This window comes from Pongo abelii, chromosome 9 (assembly GCF_028885655.2).
Source record: "Pongo abelii isolate AG06213 chromosome 9, NHGRI_mPonAbe1-v2.0_pri, whole genome shotgun sequence".
Classification (NCBI taxonomy): Eukaryota; Metazoa; Chordata; class Mammalia; order Primates; family Hominidae; genus Pongo; species Pongo abelii.
The window spans coordinates 8808789-8826922 of record NC_071994.2 but is presented as its reverse complement, the minus strand read 5'-3'; the positions used below and the strand labels follow the sequence as shown (position 1 = coordinate 8826922).

Below are 18134 nucleotides of genomic sequence, written 5' to 3'. Positions count from 1 at the left end.
TCCGCCGGGGACTGGAGGGAGACGCGGCACGCGGCCTCTGCGACCCTATGAGCTCTGACCCCAGCTCCCACACTGTCGCCTATCACCGGCCCACTCTCCGTGCCGCGTGCCCCTTAAAAGCTGGGGCCTGGGACAGGAACGACAGACATTGCAGCCAATGGCGTCACGCACGGTGCCCCGCTACCCAATCGAAAGGCGCGGCTGAGGGAAACGCGGTGGGAACCGCCCCCGACTCCAGGCGACTCCTTGGCCGGGCGGGGGAGAGCGTCCCCGTCAGCTGAGAGCATCCTCACTCGGTCGGTTCCTCGGGCGAGTTACGGGGACGACCTGCGGGAGCACGCGGGCAGTGGCCGGACGCTGAAGCCCAGGAGAGCGATGGAGACGCATGCGGAGGCTGGGAAGGAAGGCAAGGTAGAGGAAGGATGAAGACCCCCACCCCAGCCTCCCCTCACTCCATGAAAGCCCGTGACTCCCAATCATGCGGTGGTGTGTGTGTGTCTGTGTGTGTGTGGTCTGCCTCTGTGTGTTTCTGTGTGTGTCTGTGTGTGTATAGTCTGCATGTGTCTGTGTCTCTGTGTGTCTGTGTGTCGATGTGCCTGCATGTCTGTGTGTGTATCTGTGTATGTCTGTGTTTGTGTCTGTGTGTCTCTGTGCGTGTCTCAGTGTGTGTCTGTGTCTTTGTGTGTCTCTGTGTATCTGTGTGTGTGTGTGTCTGCGTGTCTCTGTGTGTGTGTGTGTATGGCCTCTGTGTGTGTGTGTGTGCACGTATGCGTCCATGTGGGTGTTTGTGCATGCATGTCTGTGTCTGTCTCTGTGTGTGTCTGTGCATGTCTGTGTGTGTGTGTGTGTCTGTGTGTCTGTGTCTGTGTATGGTCTGCGTGTGTCTTTGTGTCTGTGTGTGTCTGTGTGTATGGTCTGCATGTGTGCACGTGTGCATCTGTGTGTGTCTCTGTGTGCGTCTGTGTGTGCACGCATGTGTCTGTGTGTGTCTGTGCATGTCTGTGTCTCTTTGTGTCTGAGTGTGTGTGTGTCTGTTTCTGTGTCTATGTATGGTCTGCGTGCATCTTTATGTCTGTGTGTGTGTGTCTCTGTGTGTGTGTGTATGGTCTGTGTGTGCCTGTGTCTGTGTGTCTGTGTATTTCTGGGTCTGTGTGTGTGTTTGCATGTGTCTGTGTGTGTCTGTGTCCGTGTGTCTCTGTGTATCTGTGTGTGTCTATGTCTGTGTCTGTGTGTCGTGTGTGTCTGTGTGCCTATGTATGATCTGTGTATGTCTTTGTGCCTATGTATGATCTGTGTATGTCTTTGTGTGTGTCTGTGTGTGTGTTTCTCTGTGTCTGTGTTTCTCTGTGCCTGTGTGTTTGTGTGTGTCTGTGTATCTGTGTGTGTTTCTATGTGTGTCTGTGTGTGCGTGTGTCTGTGTTTGTCTCGTGTGTCTGCGTGTGTGTGCGTGCCCATGTGTATCTGTGTGTGTGTGTGTGTCTGCGCAAGTGAGAGAAGGGAGACTTGAGCAAGGGAGTGGGGAGCCTCTGTGGCACCTGTGTGCAGACTGATGAGGATGCCAAGGGAGGCAGGGTTTTGCCTTTGTCCTGACAGATGGAAAGGGACCCGTCACTGTCATGCTTACCCTCCCCAGGACCAACTCACGCTGGCTTGATGGGGGTAGGCGGGAAGGGGGTGGTAGGTTAGGGTGGGGAGGAGGGCAGGATGTTAGGGATTGAGCAGAGGCTGGCGTCCTCGTCTCCTTTCCCAAGGCGAGAGAATCCTGTTCAGCCCTAATGGCTTCACTTGTGTTCTGAGTTCATATAATGATACGACCATTTCTTCCTTTTGACTTCCTTCAGCAAAGAGTTGTCGAGCATCCACGTTGTGCCAAGGATGGTTAGAGCATGGAGAGGTGCACCCTTTTGGGAGATGGAGGCATATGCATAGTGGGCCATGGCTGAGGATGAGGATGGAGCAGCTGTGGTCCACCTTTGAGGCCCATCTCCCTCAAGCAGCTCCAAGCAGTGTAGGTCAGAGTAGAGATGCTAAGGCAGGAGGAAACAGGCTGGGGACTAGGGGACCTGCTGCACCAGTTAGCAAGACTGCATGTGTTTGGGGTCTGGGGCAAGTGGGAGAGCCTGCCTTGGGAGTGTCAGAGAAGCCAAGAAATGAGGAGCGGGGTTCAAGTGGTTTAGAGGGACAAGAGGGGCTGAGAGACACAAAGCATGGAACAGAATGGTCTGCTTCAATGTTTATCTATGTATGTTCATCTTCATGGTTAAAGGAGTTAACATATATAAAATGCTTAGGGCATATACATGAAATGGTTAGAGTGGTGCCTAGCATATTGTAAGGGCCAACATAAGGGTTAGCTATTATATTATTATTATTGTTATATTATTATTGCTGTATGTTCTGAGGATGTGCTGAGCTATTGAACAGATGGATGCACCCCCCCCAGCCTTTGCAGGAGCCATACTCTCTGAAAGTTCACTACCAATACTTATCCTCTAGGTTAGGTATTGCCTTCTCTAAGATCTTCCTTTAAATATAGAGACATTAAAAGAATATATAAGCAAAAATATAATAGAGGAGAAAATGAAATAATATAAAATACTGGCCAGATGTGGTGGCTCAAGCCTGTAATCACAGCACTCTGAGAGGCCAAAGCAGGCAAATTACTTGAGGTCAGAAATTCAAGACTAGCCTGGCCAACATGGTGAAACCCCATCTCTACTAAAAATACAAACAATTGGCCAGACATGGTAGTGTGCGCCTGTAATCCCAACTACTTGGGAGACTGAGACAGGAGAATAGCTTGAACCCAGGAGGCAAAGGTTGCAGTGAGCCAAGATCGCACCATTGAACTCTAGCCTGGGCAACAGAGTGAGAATCTGTCTCAAAAATAAATAAATAAACCCAGAGGATTATAAATAATTATACTATAAAGACACATGCACACGTATGTTTGTTGCAGCACTATTTACAATAGCAAAGACTTGGAACCAACCCAAATGCCCATCAATGATAGACTGGATAAAGAAAATGTGGCACATATACACTGTGGAATATTATGTAGCCATAAAAAAGAATATCATGCCCTTTCCAGGGACATGGATGAAGCTGGAAGCCATCATTCTCAGCAAACTAATACAGGAACAGAAAACCAAACACCACATGTTCTTACTCATAAGTGGGAGTTGAACAATGAGAACACATGGACACAGGGCGGGGAACAACACACACTGTGGCCTGTGGGGGGCTTGGGGGTAAGGGGAGGGACAGCATTAGGACAAATACCTAATGCATGTGAGGCTTAAAACCTAGATGACAGGTTGATAGGTGCAGCAAACCAGCATGGCACATGTATACCTATGTAACAAACCTGCACATTATGTAAATGTATCCCAGAACTTAAAGTAAAATTTAAAAATTAAAATAAAATAAATAAATAAAAGGAATAATATAAAATACTATTTAAATAATCCAAAAGAAGACAAGAAAGAAAGAATACAGGAATAAAAACAGATGGGACAAAGAGAAAGCAAAAAGCAAGATGACAAGTTAGTAGCCTGCTACGTCAGTAATTACAATAATTATGAATGGACTAAATTCTCCAATTTAAAAAAATATTGTCAGATTGTATTTTGGAAAAAAAAAAGCAACTAGAGTCTGTTAAAAGAGACATATTTTAAATATAAGGACACAGAAAGCTTGGCATAAATGGGTGGGAGCTGGGCATAGTGATGCACACCTGTGTTCCCAGCTATGTGGGAGGCAGAGGTAGGAGGATTGCTTGAGCTCAGGATTGTTTGAGGTTACAGTGAGCTGTGATTGTGTCACTGCCCTCTAACCTGGGACACACAGTAAGACCTTGTCTTAAAACAAAAACAAAACAAAACAAAACAAAAAAAAGGCCAGGCGCAGTGGCTCACACCTGTAATCCCAGCATTTTGGGAGGTCAAGGCGGGCGGATCACTTGAGGTCAGGAGTTCGAGACCAGCCTGGCCAACAGAGTGGAACCCCATCTCTACTAAAAATACAAAAATTAGCTGGGCTTGGTGCCACACACCTGTAATCCCCACTACTCAGGAGGCTGAGGCAGGAGAATGGCTTGAGCCTGGGAGATGGAGGTTCCAGTGAGCCAAGATCATGCCACTGTACTCCATCCTGGGCAACAGGGCAAGACTCTCTCAAAAAAAAAAAAAAAAAAGAAGAAGAAGAAGAAGTATATTAGAAATAAAGAAGGATGGCTGGGTGTGGTGGCTCACGCCTGTAATGCCAGCACTTTGAGAGGCCAAGGTGTGTAGATCACCTGAGGTCAGGAGTTTGAGACCAGCCTGGCCAACATGGTGAAACCCCGTCTCTACTAAAAATACAAAAATTAGCCAGGTGTACTGGCAGGGGCCTGTAATCCCAGCTACTTGGGAGGCTGAGGTAGGAGAATCACTTGAACCCGGGAGGCGGAGGTTGCAGTGAGCCGAGATCACGCCATTTCACTCCAGCCTGGGTGACGGGAGTGAAACTCTGTCAAAAAAAGAAAGAAAGAAGGAAAGAAGGAAGGAAGGAAGGAAGGAGAAATAAAGAGGGACATTTTATAATGATGAAAGACTTGATTCCACAGAAAGATAAAACAATCCTAAATTTATATGCACCTAATAATATAGCATCAAAGTATGCAAAATAAAAGATGACAGAACTAAAAGGAATAATAGGCAAACCTACAATTAAATAGTAAGTAATTGTATTTATTTTTTTAGAAATGGGGTCTTTTTATGTTGGCCAAGCTGGTCTCCAACTCCTGAGCTCAAGTGATCCTCCCACCTCAGCCTCCCAAAGTGCTAGAATTATAGGAATAAGTCAGCATGCCCAGACCAGTTAGAAATTCTAACACAATTCTCAACAACTGTTAGAACAAGCAGACAAAAAAATTAGTAAGGATTTAGAAGATTTAAATAACATGATTAATCAACTTGATCTAATTGACTTATGTAGAGTTCTATACCCAACAACTGCAGAAAATACATTATTTCAAATGCACGTGAAATATTTACCAAAATAAATGATACGTTGAGCTATAATGCAAGTATCAATAAATTTTAAAAGACTGAAATCATATAGATTATATACTCTGACCCAGAATTAATGTGGAATCAAAACAAAAACATAACTAGATTCCAAAATATTGGAAATTAAGCAACATGCTTCTAGATAATTCACAGGCCAAAGAAGAAATTATAATGGAAATTAGAAAATATTTTTAAATTTATGATTATAAAAATATGACATATCAAAACTCATAAGATACACAGTTTCCAGAGGGAGATTTATACAACCACATGCATATTTTAGAAAAGAAGAAAGCCTTCAGTATATGACACTAAAGGAAATAAGTAATTATTATTATTATTATTATTATTTTTGAGAGGAGTCTCACTTTGTTGCCCAGGCTGGAGTGCAGTGGCATAATCTCAGCTCACTGCAACTTCCGCCTGCCAGGTTTAAGCGATTCTTCTGCCTCAGTCTCCCCAGTAGCTGGGACTACAGGTGTGTGCCACCACGCCCGGCTAATTTTTTTGTATTGTTAGTAGAGACGGTGTTTCACCATGTTGGCCAGGCTGGTCTTGAACTCCTGACCTCAGGTGATCCACTCACCTCGGCATCCCAAAGTGCTGGGATTATAGCATGAGCCACCACACCCAGCTGGAAAATAAGTAACTAAAAAAAAAAATTTTGTGAACCATGATCACACCACTGCACTCTAGCCTGGGTGACACAGTGAGACCCTGTCTCAAAAAAAAAAAAAAATTATCAAGCTGAATAAGCAATATATAAAAGGATAATACTTCATGAACAAGGCCTTCTTCCAGGAATGCAAGGTGGTTTAACATTTGCAAATCGATCAATGAAATTCAGCATATAAACAGATAACAAAGGCCAGGCGTGGTGGCTCACGCCTGTAATCCCAGCACTTTGGGAGGCCGAGGTGGGCGGATCACCTGAGGTCAGGGGTTCGAGACCAGCCTCACCATGGAGAAACCCTGTCTCTACTAAAAATACAAAATTAGCCTGGCATGGTGGTGCATGCCTGTAATCCCAGCTACTCAGGAGGCTGAGGTAGGAGAATTGCTTGAACCTGGGAGGCGGAGGTTGTGGTGAGCCAAGATCGCGCCATTACACTCCAGCCTGGGGAACAAGAGCGAAACTGTCTCCAATAAATAAATAAACAGATAACAAGAACATCCATATGATTATCTCAATCAAGGGAAAAACGATTGATAAAAATCAACACTCTCATCAAATTAGGCATAGTGGGGAGCTCCATTAAGCTTCATTAAGATACCGTTGATTAAAAAAAAATCTAAAAGCACTTTGGGGTTAAATTTAAATGCAGTCCCTCTGAGATTAGGAACATGTCATCATATCATCACTTCTACATTGTACTGGAGGTCCTGGCAAGTATAATAAGGCAGTAAAAAGAAATAAAGGTATAAAGGTTGGAAAGGAAGAACTAAAACTGTCGTCATTTTAGATTATAGGACTGTATATGTAGGAAATCCAAAAGAACTGCCCAGGAAGGTGGCTCAGGCCTGTAATCTCTGCACTTTGGGAGGCCTAATTTAGGAGATCTCTTGATCCCAGGAGTTCGAGACAACCTGGGCAACATAGTGAGACCCTATCTCTACAAAAAAATACAAAAATTAGCCAGGCATGGTGGCAGATGCCTGTAGTCCCAGCTACTCAGGAATCTGAAGTGGGAGGATCCCTTGAGCCTGGGAGTTCAAGGCTGCCATGATCCAAGATGGCACTACCACACTCCATCCTGGATGACAGAGCAAGACCTTGTCTCAAAAAAAAAAAAAGAATCTACAAATGATTAAATTAATAAGTGAGTTCAGCAAGATATTTTAAAAATTCATTAAAATTAACAAGTAAATTTGTGGGGACACAAGGTAGATATATAAAACTGTATTATGGTTTTTTTTTTTCGTTCTTTCTTTCTTTCTTTTTTTTTTTTTTTGAGATGGAGTTTCACTCTTGTCACCCAGGCTGGAGTGCAATGGCACAATCTCGTTTCACCGCCACCTCTGCCTCCAGGTTCAAGGGATTTTCCTGCCTCAGCCTCCTGAGTAGCTGGGATTACAAGCGCCCCCCACCACACCTGGCTAATTTTTGTATTTTTAGTAGAGACGGGGTTTTACCATGTTGACCAGGCTGATCCTCGAACTCCTGACCTCAGGTGATCCACCTGCCTCGGCCTCCCAAAGTGCATGAGCCACCTCGCCTGGACTTTTTTTTTTTTTTTTTTGAGACAGGGTCCTGCACTGTCATCCAGGCTGGAGTGCAGTGGTATGATGGTGTGATCATGGCTCACAGCAGCCTCGACCTTCTGGGCTCAAGCGATCCTCCTGCCTCAGACTCCCAAGTAGCTGGGACTACATGTGTTTGCCACCACACCTGGCTAGTTTTTCTATTTTTTTGTAGACATAGGGTTTCGGCTCACTGCAACCTCTGCCTCCTGGGTTCAAGGGATTCTCCTGCCTCAGCCTTCCAAAGTGCTGGGTTCACAGGCATGAGCCACCATGCCCAGCCTATTGTGTTTCTATATACAATTAGAAGATGAAACTTTTAAAAATATAATTTAAAAAGCAAAGAAAGGGCGCCTATAATCCCAGCTGCTTGGGAGGCTGAGGCAGGAGAATTGCTTGAACCCAGGAGGCAGAGGTTGCAGTGAGCCGAGACCGCGCCATCGCACTCCAGCCTGGGCAACAAGAACAAGACTCTGTCTCAAAAAAATAATAATAATAAAACAAAAATAAAAAGCAAAGAAAAAAGAGAATCATCAAATACCTAGGAATAAATCTCACAGAAGACATGCAAGACCTTTACACAGAAAACTACAAAACATTAAAGAAGACCTAAATAATTGGAAAGATATTACATGTTTTTAGATTGGAAGATTAAAAATTATAAATTATAAAATTACGAAGAGATCTAGTCTTCCCAGATTGATCTATATATTTGATATAATCACAATCAAAATCCCAGTACGTTTTTTAGGGATAGAAATTAACAAGCAGAATATCTGTAGAAATGTAAAGGACCTATAATAGCCAAAATTATTTTGAAAAGAAAGAATAAATTTGGAGGCTTTGCACTATCTGATTTCAAGTCGCGCCTGTCAAGTTACAGTAATCAAGACAGTAAGATATTATCATAAGGATAAACATTTGGGCCAATGGAACACAGTAGAGAGTCCAAAATTTGTCACTCTTAATAGGTCAGTTGATATGTGTACACCAAAGCAATTCAATAGCAAAAGGAAAATCTTTATAACAAACAGTGCTCAAATAGCTGGCCACATGGCACAGTGAATCACAACCCATACCTCACACTGCATATTCAAAATGAATTGAAAACCGCCGGGCATGGTGGATCATGCCTGTAATTCCAGCACTTTAGGAGGCCAAGGCTCAGGTGGATCAACTGAGGTCAGGAGTTTGAGACCAGCCTGGCCAACATGGTGAAACACCGTCTCTACTAAAAATACAAAAAAATTAGCCGGGCGTGGTGGCACGTGCCTGTAATCCCAGCTACTTGGGAGGCTGAGGCAAGAGAATCGCGTGAACCCAGGAGGCGGAGGCTGCAGTGAGCCAAGATTGTGCCACTGCACTCCAGCCTAGGTGACAAAGCGAGACTCCATCTCAAGAAATTAAAATTAGGCCAGGCACAGTGGCTCACGGCTGTAATCCCAGCACTTTGGGAGAACAAGGCAGGTGGATCGCCTGACGTCAGGAGTTCGAGACCAGCCTGGCCAACATAATGAAACCCCGTCTCTACTAAAAATACAAAAATGAGCTGGGCGTGGTGGTGGGCGCCTGTAATCTCAGCTACTTGGGAGGCTGAGGCAGGAGAATCGCTTGAACCTGGGAGGCAGAGGTTGCAATGAGCCGAGATCCGCCATTGCACTCCAGCCTGAGCAACAAGAGCGAAACTCCGTCTCAAAAAAAAAAAAAAAAAAAAGAAACACTTTGGGAGGCTGAGACAGGCGGATCATGAGGTCAGGAGATTGAGACCATCCTGACTAACACAGTGAAATCCCGTCTCTACTAAAAATACAAAAAATTAGCCAGGCGTGGTGGTGGGCGCCTGTAGTCCCAGCTACTAGGGAGGCTGAGGCAGGAGAATGGTGTGAACCCGGGAGGCGGAGCTTGCAGTGAGCCGAGATCGCACCACTGCACTCCAGCCTGGGCGACAGAGCAAGACTCTGTCTCAAAAAAAAAAAAAAAAAAGAAAGAAATTAAAATTAAAATGAAGAAAATGAATTGAAAATAGATCATAGCCGGGTGGGGTGGCTCACGCCTGTAATCCCAATACTTTGGGAGGCCAAGGAGGGTGGATCACTTGAGGTCAGGAGTTTGAGACCAGCCTGGCCAAAAGAGTGAAACCCCATCTCTACTGAAAATACAGAAATTAGCCAGGCATTGTGGCGGGCGCCTGTAATTGCAGCTACTCAGGAGCCTGAGGCAGGAGAATCACTTGAACCTGGGAAGCGGAGGTTGCAATGAGCCAAGATCGTGTCACAACTGCACACCAGCCTGGGCAACAGAGCAAGACTCTGTCTCAAAAAAAAAAAAAAGAAAAGAAAAAGAAAAAGAAAATGGATTATAGACACAAGTGCAAGAGCTTAAACTGTAACACCTCTAGAAAAATAAATAGAATATCTTTATGACCTTGGGGTAGGCAAAGTTTTCAACAAGACACAAAAAGCCTTAACCATAGAAATAAAAGACTGTTATGTTGAACTTGTAACATTTGAACCATTAAGAGAGTCAAAGGCAAACTATAGACTAGGAAAAGATACTGACAAAACGTATAATCAACAATGGGTTTGTCTCCAGGAACAGAGTTCCTACAAATTACTGAAAAACAGATAATCTGATCTTTCAAAGAGGTGGCAGGAAAGAATCAGAGACCTGAATAGGCACTTTACAAAAGAAGATATGCAGATGGCTGATAAATACAGAAAATGCCGCTCAACATCATTCCTCACCAGGTAATACCAGTTACACTCCCCATGTGCAATTACCATGCCTGGACTAACAGGGTGAAAGTAAAAGACTAACAATTCTGAGCTGTCACAGTGGTTTGTGCCCAGACTGATCTATATATTCGATGCAATCACAATCAAAATCCCAGTATGTTTTTCAGGGGTAGAAATTAACAAGCCAAATATGTGTAGAAATGTAAAGGACCTATAACCACCCAAATGATTCTGAAAAAAAAGAATAAAGGTGGAGGCCTTACACTATCTGATTTCCAGTCTCACCTGTCAGATTACAGTAATCAGTCCAGTGAGATATCGTCATAAGGACAAACATAGACCAATGGAACAGAGTAGAGAGTCCAAAGTTTATCATACTTAATAGGTCAATTGATACGTGTACACAAAAGCAACTCTCAGCTACTCCAGAGGATTGCCTGAGCCCAGTTCAAGGCCAGCCTGGACAACATTAGCGGGACCCCTTTTCTTTAAAAAAAATAATAATAATAAATAAAGAGAGAGAGAGAGAGATAAAACGACTAACAACTCTGAAGTATTGGCAAGGATGTAGTACAACTGGAACTTTCATGCACAGTGCTGCTGGGAGTGCACATTGGTTTAGTCACCTTAGAAAACTGTTTGGTGGTATTTACTAAAGTGTTTTAAACATACAATATGTCTTCCCTGTAACTAAGCAATTCTCATGCCCAACAGAAATGGGGACTTAGGTCAAAAGTCCTCAAAAGACGGCTGGGCGTGGTGGCTCACACCTGTAATCCTAGCACTTCGGGAGGCCGAAGCGGGCGGATCACTTGAGGTCAGGAGTTCAAGAGCAGCCTGGCCAACATGGCGAAACCCCATCTCTACTAAATTACAAAAATTAGCCAGGTGTGGTGGCGGGCACCTGTATCCCCAGCTACTCAGGAGGCTGAGGCAGGAGAATCACTTGAACCTGGGAGACAGAGGTTGCTGTGAGCTAAGATCACGTCACTGCACTCCAGCCTGGGTGACAGAGCAAGACTCTGTCTCAAAAAAAAAAAAAAAAAGTCTTCTAAAGACCTGTATAAGAATGTTCATGGAAGCCAGACATTGTGGTGCACACCTGTAATCCCAGCTACTTGGGAGGCTGAAGTGGAAGGATGGCTTGAGGCCAGGAGTTCAAACCAGCCTGGGCAGCATAGCAAGAACACCCCCCTGCTTAAAAAAACAAACAAACAAAAAAAAAGGCCGGGCACGGCGGCTCACGCCTGTAATTCCAGCACTTTGGGAGGCCGAGGCGGGCGGATCACAAGGTCAGGAGATCGAGACCATCCTGGCTAACACAGTGAAACCCCATCCCTACTAAAAAATACAAAATTAGCTGGCCGTGGTGGTGTATGACTGTAATCTCAGCTACTCGGGAGGCTGAGGCAGGAGAATGGCTGAACCCAGGAGGCGGAGGTTGCGGTGAGCCGAGATTGCGCCACTGCACCCCAGCCTGGGCAACAAGAGCGAAACTCTGTCTCAAAAAAAACAACAAAAAAGAATAGGCCAGAATAATCTACAGTGATAGAAGTCAGAATGGTGGTTAGTTCTGGGGTGGGGTGGGGGATAATTGATGGGTGTGGGGCAAGAGGGAGCCTTCTGGAGTGTTTAAAAAAATGTTTTTTGCCAGGTACAGTGGCTCACGCCTGTAATCCCAGCACTTTGGGAGGCCGAGGCAGGCGGATGACCTGAGGTCAGGAGTTCAAGACCAGCCTGACAAACATGGAGAAACCCCATCTCTACTAAAAATACAAAATTAGCTGGGCATGGTGGCGGGCGCCTGTAATCCCAGCTACCCAGGAGGCTGAGGCAGGAGAATCGCTTGAACCCGGGAGGTAGAGGTTGCGGTGAGCTGAGATTGCACCATTGCACTCCAGCCTGGGCAACAAGAGTGAAACTCCATTTCAAAAAAAAAAAATTAGCTTTAGTTTTTTTTTTTTTTTTTTTAGACAGTTTCTCACTCTGTCACCTAGGCTGGAGTGCAGTGGCGAGATCCTGGCTCACTGCAGCCTGCACCTCCCAAGCTCAATCTTCCCACCTCAGCACCCCCCCAAGTAGCTGGAACCACAGGCATGTGCCACCACACCCAGCTAATTTTTAAAGTTTTTTTGGGGAGGTGGAGGTCGAAGGGTGTCTCACCATGTTGCCCAGGCTCGTCTCAAACTCCTGGGCTCAAGCAATTCTCCTGCCTCAGCCTCTCTCCCAAAGTGCTGGATTATAGCACTTTAAAAAAAAATTTTTTTAAATTAGCTGGGCATGGTGGCACATGCCCGTGGTCCTTGCTACTTGGAAGGCTGAGTCAGGAGGATTGTCTGAGCCCAGGATATGGAGGCTGCGGTGAGCTGTGATGGCGCCACCAAACTCCAGCCTGAGTGACAGAGCAAGACCCTGTCTCCAAATAAATAAATAAATAAAATATATATCTATCATGATCTGAGTTGGGTGATGGTTACCCAGTTGTATACATATATACAAATAATTGGTGCTTTACACTTAAAATTTGTGCACTTTCCTGTATATAACTTATACCTTAATTAAAAAAACAAAAGGGGGCCGGGTGCAGTGGCTCACACCTGTAATCCCAGCACCTTGGGAGGCCGAGGCAGGCAGATCACTTGAGCTCACAAGTTCAAGACCAGCCTGGCCAACATGGCAAAACCCCATCTCTACTAAAAATACAAAAATTAGCTGGGAATGGTGGCGCGCGCCTGTAATCCCAGCTACTCAGGAGGCTGAGGCAAGAGAATCGCTTGAACTTGGGAGGCATCGTTTGCAGTGAGCCGAGATCACTCCACTGCACTCCAACCTGGGTGACAGAGCAAGACGCTATCAAAAAAAAAAAAAAAAAGCAAGAAACAATGTAGAGATAACCCTGTAAACAGTGGCCAGTGACCTCAGGGTCAATTCCTTCATGCCGGACAGCCAGGAGGAGGGGACAGATGCAGGGATCTCCATCCGGGGAGGAGACATCACTAGACCAGCTGCAGATGGGCCACCATCAAGCAAGGTCTTGCCTGTTTCTGGACCCACATATCACCACGCCCCATCTCAGGGACCATCTCCAAAGTGTGCCAAAACCAGAGAGAGGAGAGAGTGAGGAGGCCTCCAGATTGAGAGGTGGGATAGGTGCCTGTTGTATACTGGTGAGCAATGCTGAAAGGTAGAGTGATTCCTAAGCCTCTTCCCTTCCCCCTAATATCACTTGGCACTATGGTGTGGACACAGTAGGTATTCAATAAATGCATGTTGCTTCCGGCCCTTTGGGAGGCTGAGGTGGGAGGATTGCTTGAGCCCAGGAGTTTGAGACCAGCCTGGGCAACATAGCAAGACTCTGTTTCTAAAAAAAAAAACAAAAAAAACAAAAAAAACAAAAAAAAAAACAACTTGGCATGGTGGTACATGCCTGTAGTCCCAGCTACCTGGGAGGCTAAGGCAGGAGGATCACTTGAGCCCAGGAGTTGGAGGCTGCAGTGAGCTATGATGGCACCACTGCATTACAGCCTGAGTGACAGAGCGAGACCCTGTCTCAAAAATAAATAAATACATGTTGAATAGCTCAATGCAAGAATGAGCTAGTAGCTTGGTGTCTTGTGGATCTTTTCACTTGAAGAAATACACATGCTTTGCATGTAAGCTGTTGCCTCTTGGCACCAAAAGTAGTAAATGGAATGGTTTTGGCAACCTCCCCAAAAGAGGTGGGAATGTCTCATCCAACTCACTTGAAACCCTGGTTAAGGGATGCCTGAGGTAGCCAGCTGGGGAAGGGGTGGGCAAGTCACTGAGAAAGTGCATGGGCTTGGGAATTAAGAAACTGGGTTTCGCTGGGCACGGTGGCTCATGCCTGTAATCTTAGCAATTTGGGATGCCAAGGCAGGTGGATCATTTGAGGTCAGGAGTTTGAGACCAGCCTGACCAAACATGGTGAAACCCTCTCTCTAGTAAAAATACAAAAGTTAGCTGGGTGTGGTGGCTCATGCCTGTGGTCCCAGCTACTCGGGAGGCTGAGGCAGCAGAATCGCTTGAACCCGGGAGGTGGAGGTTGCAGTGAGCTGAGATCATGCCACTGCACTCCAGCCTGGGCAGCGCAAGACTCTGTCTAAAAAAACAAACAAACAACAACTGGGTTTCAATCTGGCGCTGTCGCTTTGCAGCTGCATAACCTTCGACAAGTTACTTCCCCTCTCTGGTTGTCTCAGCTTCAATAGGTGTAAAATGGGAAGCTTTCTGCCTGCCTCCAAGGATGGGAGGGTTAAAATGTTTTGGCAGTTGCAAAACTCAGGTCAGTGCCTTATCAGGACCCCTCTCTGGTGACCTGGGGCATTGCTGAAGCAGTGCTGCTGAAGAGGGTTCTGCAGGTGGATCAGAAGGCCTGCAGGGTGAGGAAGGGCAAAGGGGCCGTGTTCAGCCAGGCCAGAGACCTCCCCTCCTCCGCAGCCTTCCTGTGCATCGGTGGATCTGCAGGGAGACAGCTCCTTACAGGTGGAGATTTCTGACGCAGTGAGTGAGCGGGACAAGGTGAAATTCACTGTTCAAACCAAGGTGAGGCGGTGTGGGGCACGAGGAAAGGTCCTGGTGGCTGCCCGCAGGAGGCCTCCCCCAGGGTGGTAGGCATGTGCCAACACAGCCTGTGGGCACTCTTCCTCCACCTGGCACTTGCCCTCAGCCCCTCCTGGAAAGCGAGCCTCTTAGCTCTGCCTAAGGCCCCAAGTCCTAATCATCCCTGTCCACCATTCTAAATGAAATCATGCACACCTGAGCTCTAACTTGGTCCTCCCTGGGATGTGGGATGAGGGGGCCCCAAAAGTGGGTGCCCAGGAGACTTGCTGAGGCAGGGCTTGGGGCAGAGAGAGGACCTCAGTTGGCCTTCCCACTTCCAGAGCTGCCTCCCTCACTTCGCCCAGACCGAGTTCTCAGTCGTGCGGCAGCACGAGGAGTTCATCTGGCTGCATGATGCCTACGTGGAGAACGAGGAGTACGCCGGCCTCATCGTGAGGAGGGGCCGGGCAGGGGCTGGGAGGGACAGGCAGAGCACTTGGGTGAGGACCAAAGGCTGTGATGGCCGTCTCGGCAGTGAGAGGCCTCCCAGCTCCGTCCCTCCTTTGAGCAGATCCCCCCAGCCCCTCCGAGGCCAGACTTTGAGGCTTCGAGGGAAAAGCTACAGAAATTGGGCGAGGGGGACAGCTCTGTCACTCGGGAAGAGTTTGCCAAGATGAAGCAGGAGCTGGAAGCGTGAGTGCCCCCTCCTTTCCCTGCCATCCCCAGAGCCCAGATGTCTTCCCCAGCTATCCCCCCATGAATGTTTAGCGACCCTGACCTCTGACCCCAGAAAGGGAGCAGGCAGGATGATGGGGCTGAGGAGGGCCCGTGAGCCGCTGCCACTCTCGCAGGGAGTACCTGGCCATCTTTAAGAAGACAGTTGCGATGCACGAAGTCTTTCTGCAGCGCCTGGCGGCCCACCCCACCCTGTGTCGAGACCACAACTTCTTTGTGTTTTTGGAATATGGACAGGATGTGAGCTGGGCCGAATCCCTGGGGTCACCCCTGGGGCAGGAGTCTACCTTGGGTGGGGAGGCACCCAGGGGTGGCAGGGCTGGAGAAGGGGCCCAAGTGGGCCCAATCCTGTGTCACAGCTCCGTGAGTGGCTTGCGACTCGGGATGGGAGGCGAGAACGCCCACCCCAGCATCATACCCTCCCTGTGTGCCTCAGCTGAGTGTCCGGGGGAAGAACAGGAAGGAGATCCTCGGAGGGTTTCTGCGGAATATCGTGAAGTCCGCGGATGAAGCCCTCATCACGGGCATGTCAGGGCTCAAGGTAACCCCTGGTGCTCCTCTCCGGATTCAACCCAGCACCTCAAGTCCACAGCACAGATTGAGGCCCAGGCTGGGTGTGGGAAGGAAGCCACTGGTGGGGCCTGGCCTGGGTTGGAAGGAGATTTTGCCAACCCTGGGTGCCTGTGCTGCCAAGCTCCTTGGTGACCCAGTGTAAATGGGGTCCTGCCTGGCTCCCTTAGGAGGTGGATGACTTCTTTGAGCATGAGAGGACCTTCCTGTTGGAGTATCACACCCGTATCCGAGATGCCTGCCTGCGGGCCGACCGCGTCATGCGCGCCCACAAGTGTACGCAGGGCCCAAGGGGTCCTGGATCCCCCTGCCCCTCTCCCCAGTGGTTCAACTCCTTGGGGGAGAGAAGAGAGCAGGGCATGCCTTGTTGTTTGTCAGTGGCCACAAGCACCAGGGCTTGACGTGCAGATGTAGGGGCTCTGATGGGGGCTGTTCCCCAACAGGCCTGGCAGACGATTATATCCCTATCTCAGCTGCGCTGAGCAGTCTGGGAACACAGGAAGTCAACCAGCTAAGGACGTGAGGACTCCCCCCACTCCTACCCTCTCCCTATGCCTGTAATACCATGTCTTCCCATGAGGGGTCACTCTGTAGATGTCTACTGTCAGCTCTAGGTGGGAGGTGTAGGCTCTCCTGTTGGGGGAGGGTGTTGGGAGAGAAAGGGGAACGGGAGATTCCCAAGGAGGGGCTGAGACAGAGAGGCTTTGAGCTGTTCCTCAGCCCCCTACCCTAACTCCCTCCCTACTGCTTCCTAGGAGCTTCCTCAAACTGGCAGAGCTCTTTGAACGGCTGAGGGTGAGTACCACCTTCTGTGCTCAAAGGCTTTCCTGGTGAGCTTTGCAGGGAAGATGAGTCCTGGCAGAGGGAAGAGCTCCAGGATCATCTTGAGTTCAGTGATAACTTGGGCCCAGTGGCAAGTTGGGCTCACACTCCAGACTAGTTTAACAAGAGGTGGGGTGAAGACAAGGATCTAGCTTCGTGTGTGTGTTGGGGGGTGCGGGGGCACGCGCGTGCACGCACGTGTGCGGCAGGGGAGGGCTGGGAGGCACAAGGGTGTGCCCAAACCTCTGGCAGACTGCACCCAGCTGCCAGCACACTGCCCGGGCACACAGGTCCCCCACTCTTCCCCAAGAAAGTCACTGGAGTGTTGCCGTCTTCCTAAAATGTCTGTTGGACCGCATCTCTTCCCTGCTCAAGGCCCTTCAGAGACCCTGCCCCTTCTGGAAGCTCCTAAAGTCCTGAGCTTCCACTTTCAGCCTCTTGTGCTCCAGCCACTGCCTCCCTTCCCTGCTTTGCCCAAGTGCCCTCCCTGAACTAAAGCTTCCCTGAACACATAGCTGGGCTTGCACAGCTGCCAAGCCCTCGGTGCCCTCTGTCTGGCTCTTACTCAGTCCCCGAGATCCAGACTAGATCCCACTTCCTCTGTGAAGCCTTCCCTGGCCTGCAGCCCTCAACACCAGACCTGACCTGGAACAGTTACCTAAGGCTTCTTTGCTGGATATTTAGATGAAGAGGTGCCTCCCACCCCTTAGCTGCCCCTCTGACAAGCTCCCTTCCCAGTGCCTACCTTTCTGATGCAGAAGCTGGAGGGCCGGGTGGCTTCCGATGAGGACCTGAAGCTGTCGGACATGCTGAGGTATTACATGCGTGACTCACAGGCAGCCAAGGTGAGAGGCAGCCCCAGCGCAGCGCTCAGGCCTGGAGGCCAGGACAGGGCAGCAGTGACCCTGTGCCCATGGTTCTAGGACCTGCTGTACCGGCGGCTGCGGGCACTGGCCGACTACGAGAATGCCAACAAGGCACTGGACAAGGCGCGCACCAGGAACCGGGAGGTGCGGCCGGCCGAGAGCCACCAGCAGCTGTGCTGCCAACGCTTCGAGCGCCTCTCCGACTCCGCCAAGCAAGGTGAGCCCGCAGCCCCCAGCCCCGGCCTGGGGCCACATGCCCTGCCCTGCCCGGATCCCCATGCCTCTTCCCCTCCTCTCCAGAGCTCACGGACTTCAAGTCCCGCCGGGTCTCCTCTTTTCGAAAGAATCTCATTGAGCTGGCAGAGCTGGAGCTCAAACACGCCAAGGTGTGCCCTCCCACCTCACTGGACCCTTGTGAGGCCTCCCACCTCCCACTTCCCTCCCTCCCCCAGGCACCAGGGTGTGCGTGCATGTGAGGGTGTGCACGCATGTATGTGCGTGGGTGTGTGCACATGCATACGTGTGTGTGTGCATGAGAGGAGCCCCAGCTAAGG

At 48.5% G+C, this 18134-nt stretch overlaps 1 protein-coding gene across 8 annotated transcripts in view; it reads left to right on the top strand.

Annotated features, from left to right (window-relative positions):
- Nucleotides 1–2: 2 nt before the first annotated feature.
- Nucleotides 3–18134, top strand: part of SNX32 (sorting nexin 32) — a 20019-nt gene continuing 1887 nt past the window's right edge. For 2 of the 8 annotated variants that reach the window (XR_010141697.1, XR_010141696.1), the window contains exons 1-12: nucleotides 75–411; nucleotides 14486–14590; nucleotides 14929–15039; nucleotides 15159–15280; nucleotides 15439–15562; nucleotides 15759–15863; nucleotides 16063–16168; nucleotides 16336–16411; nucleotides 16648–16687; nucleotides 17473–17528; nucleotides 17638–17797; nucleotides 17881–17966. Coding sequence is in view for 1 of the 8 variants with exons in the window: in XM_009246134.4 (XP_009244409.2) it covers nucleotides 376–411; nucleotides 14486–14590; nucleotides 14929–15039; nucleotides 15159–15280; nucleotides 15439–15562; nucleotides 15759–15863; nucleotides 16063–16168; nucleotides 16336–16411; nucleotides 16648–16687; nucleotides 17473–17559; nucleotides 17638–17797; nucleotides 17881–17966 (1158 nt within the window). In the remaining 7 variants the exon portion in view is untranslated. Of the gene's footprint in view, nucleotides 412–14485; nucleotides 14591–14928; nucleotides 15040–15158; nucleotides 15281–15438; nucleotides 15563–15758; nucleotides 15864–16062; nucleotides 16169–16335; nucleotides 16412–16647; nucleotides 16688–17472; nucleotides 17560–17637; nucleotides 17798–17880; nucleotides 17967–18134 lie in introns of all 8 variants that reach the window. The other 6 variants (XR_010141699.1, XR_010141698.1, XR_010141695.1 and 3 more) reach the window with 4 other exon arrangements.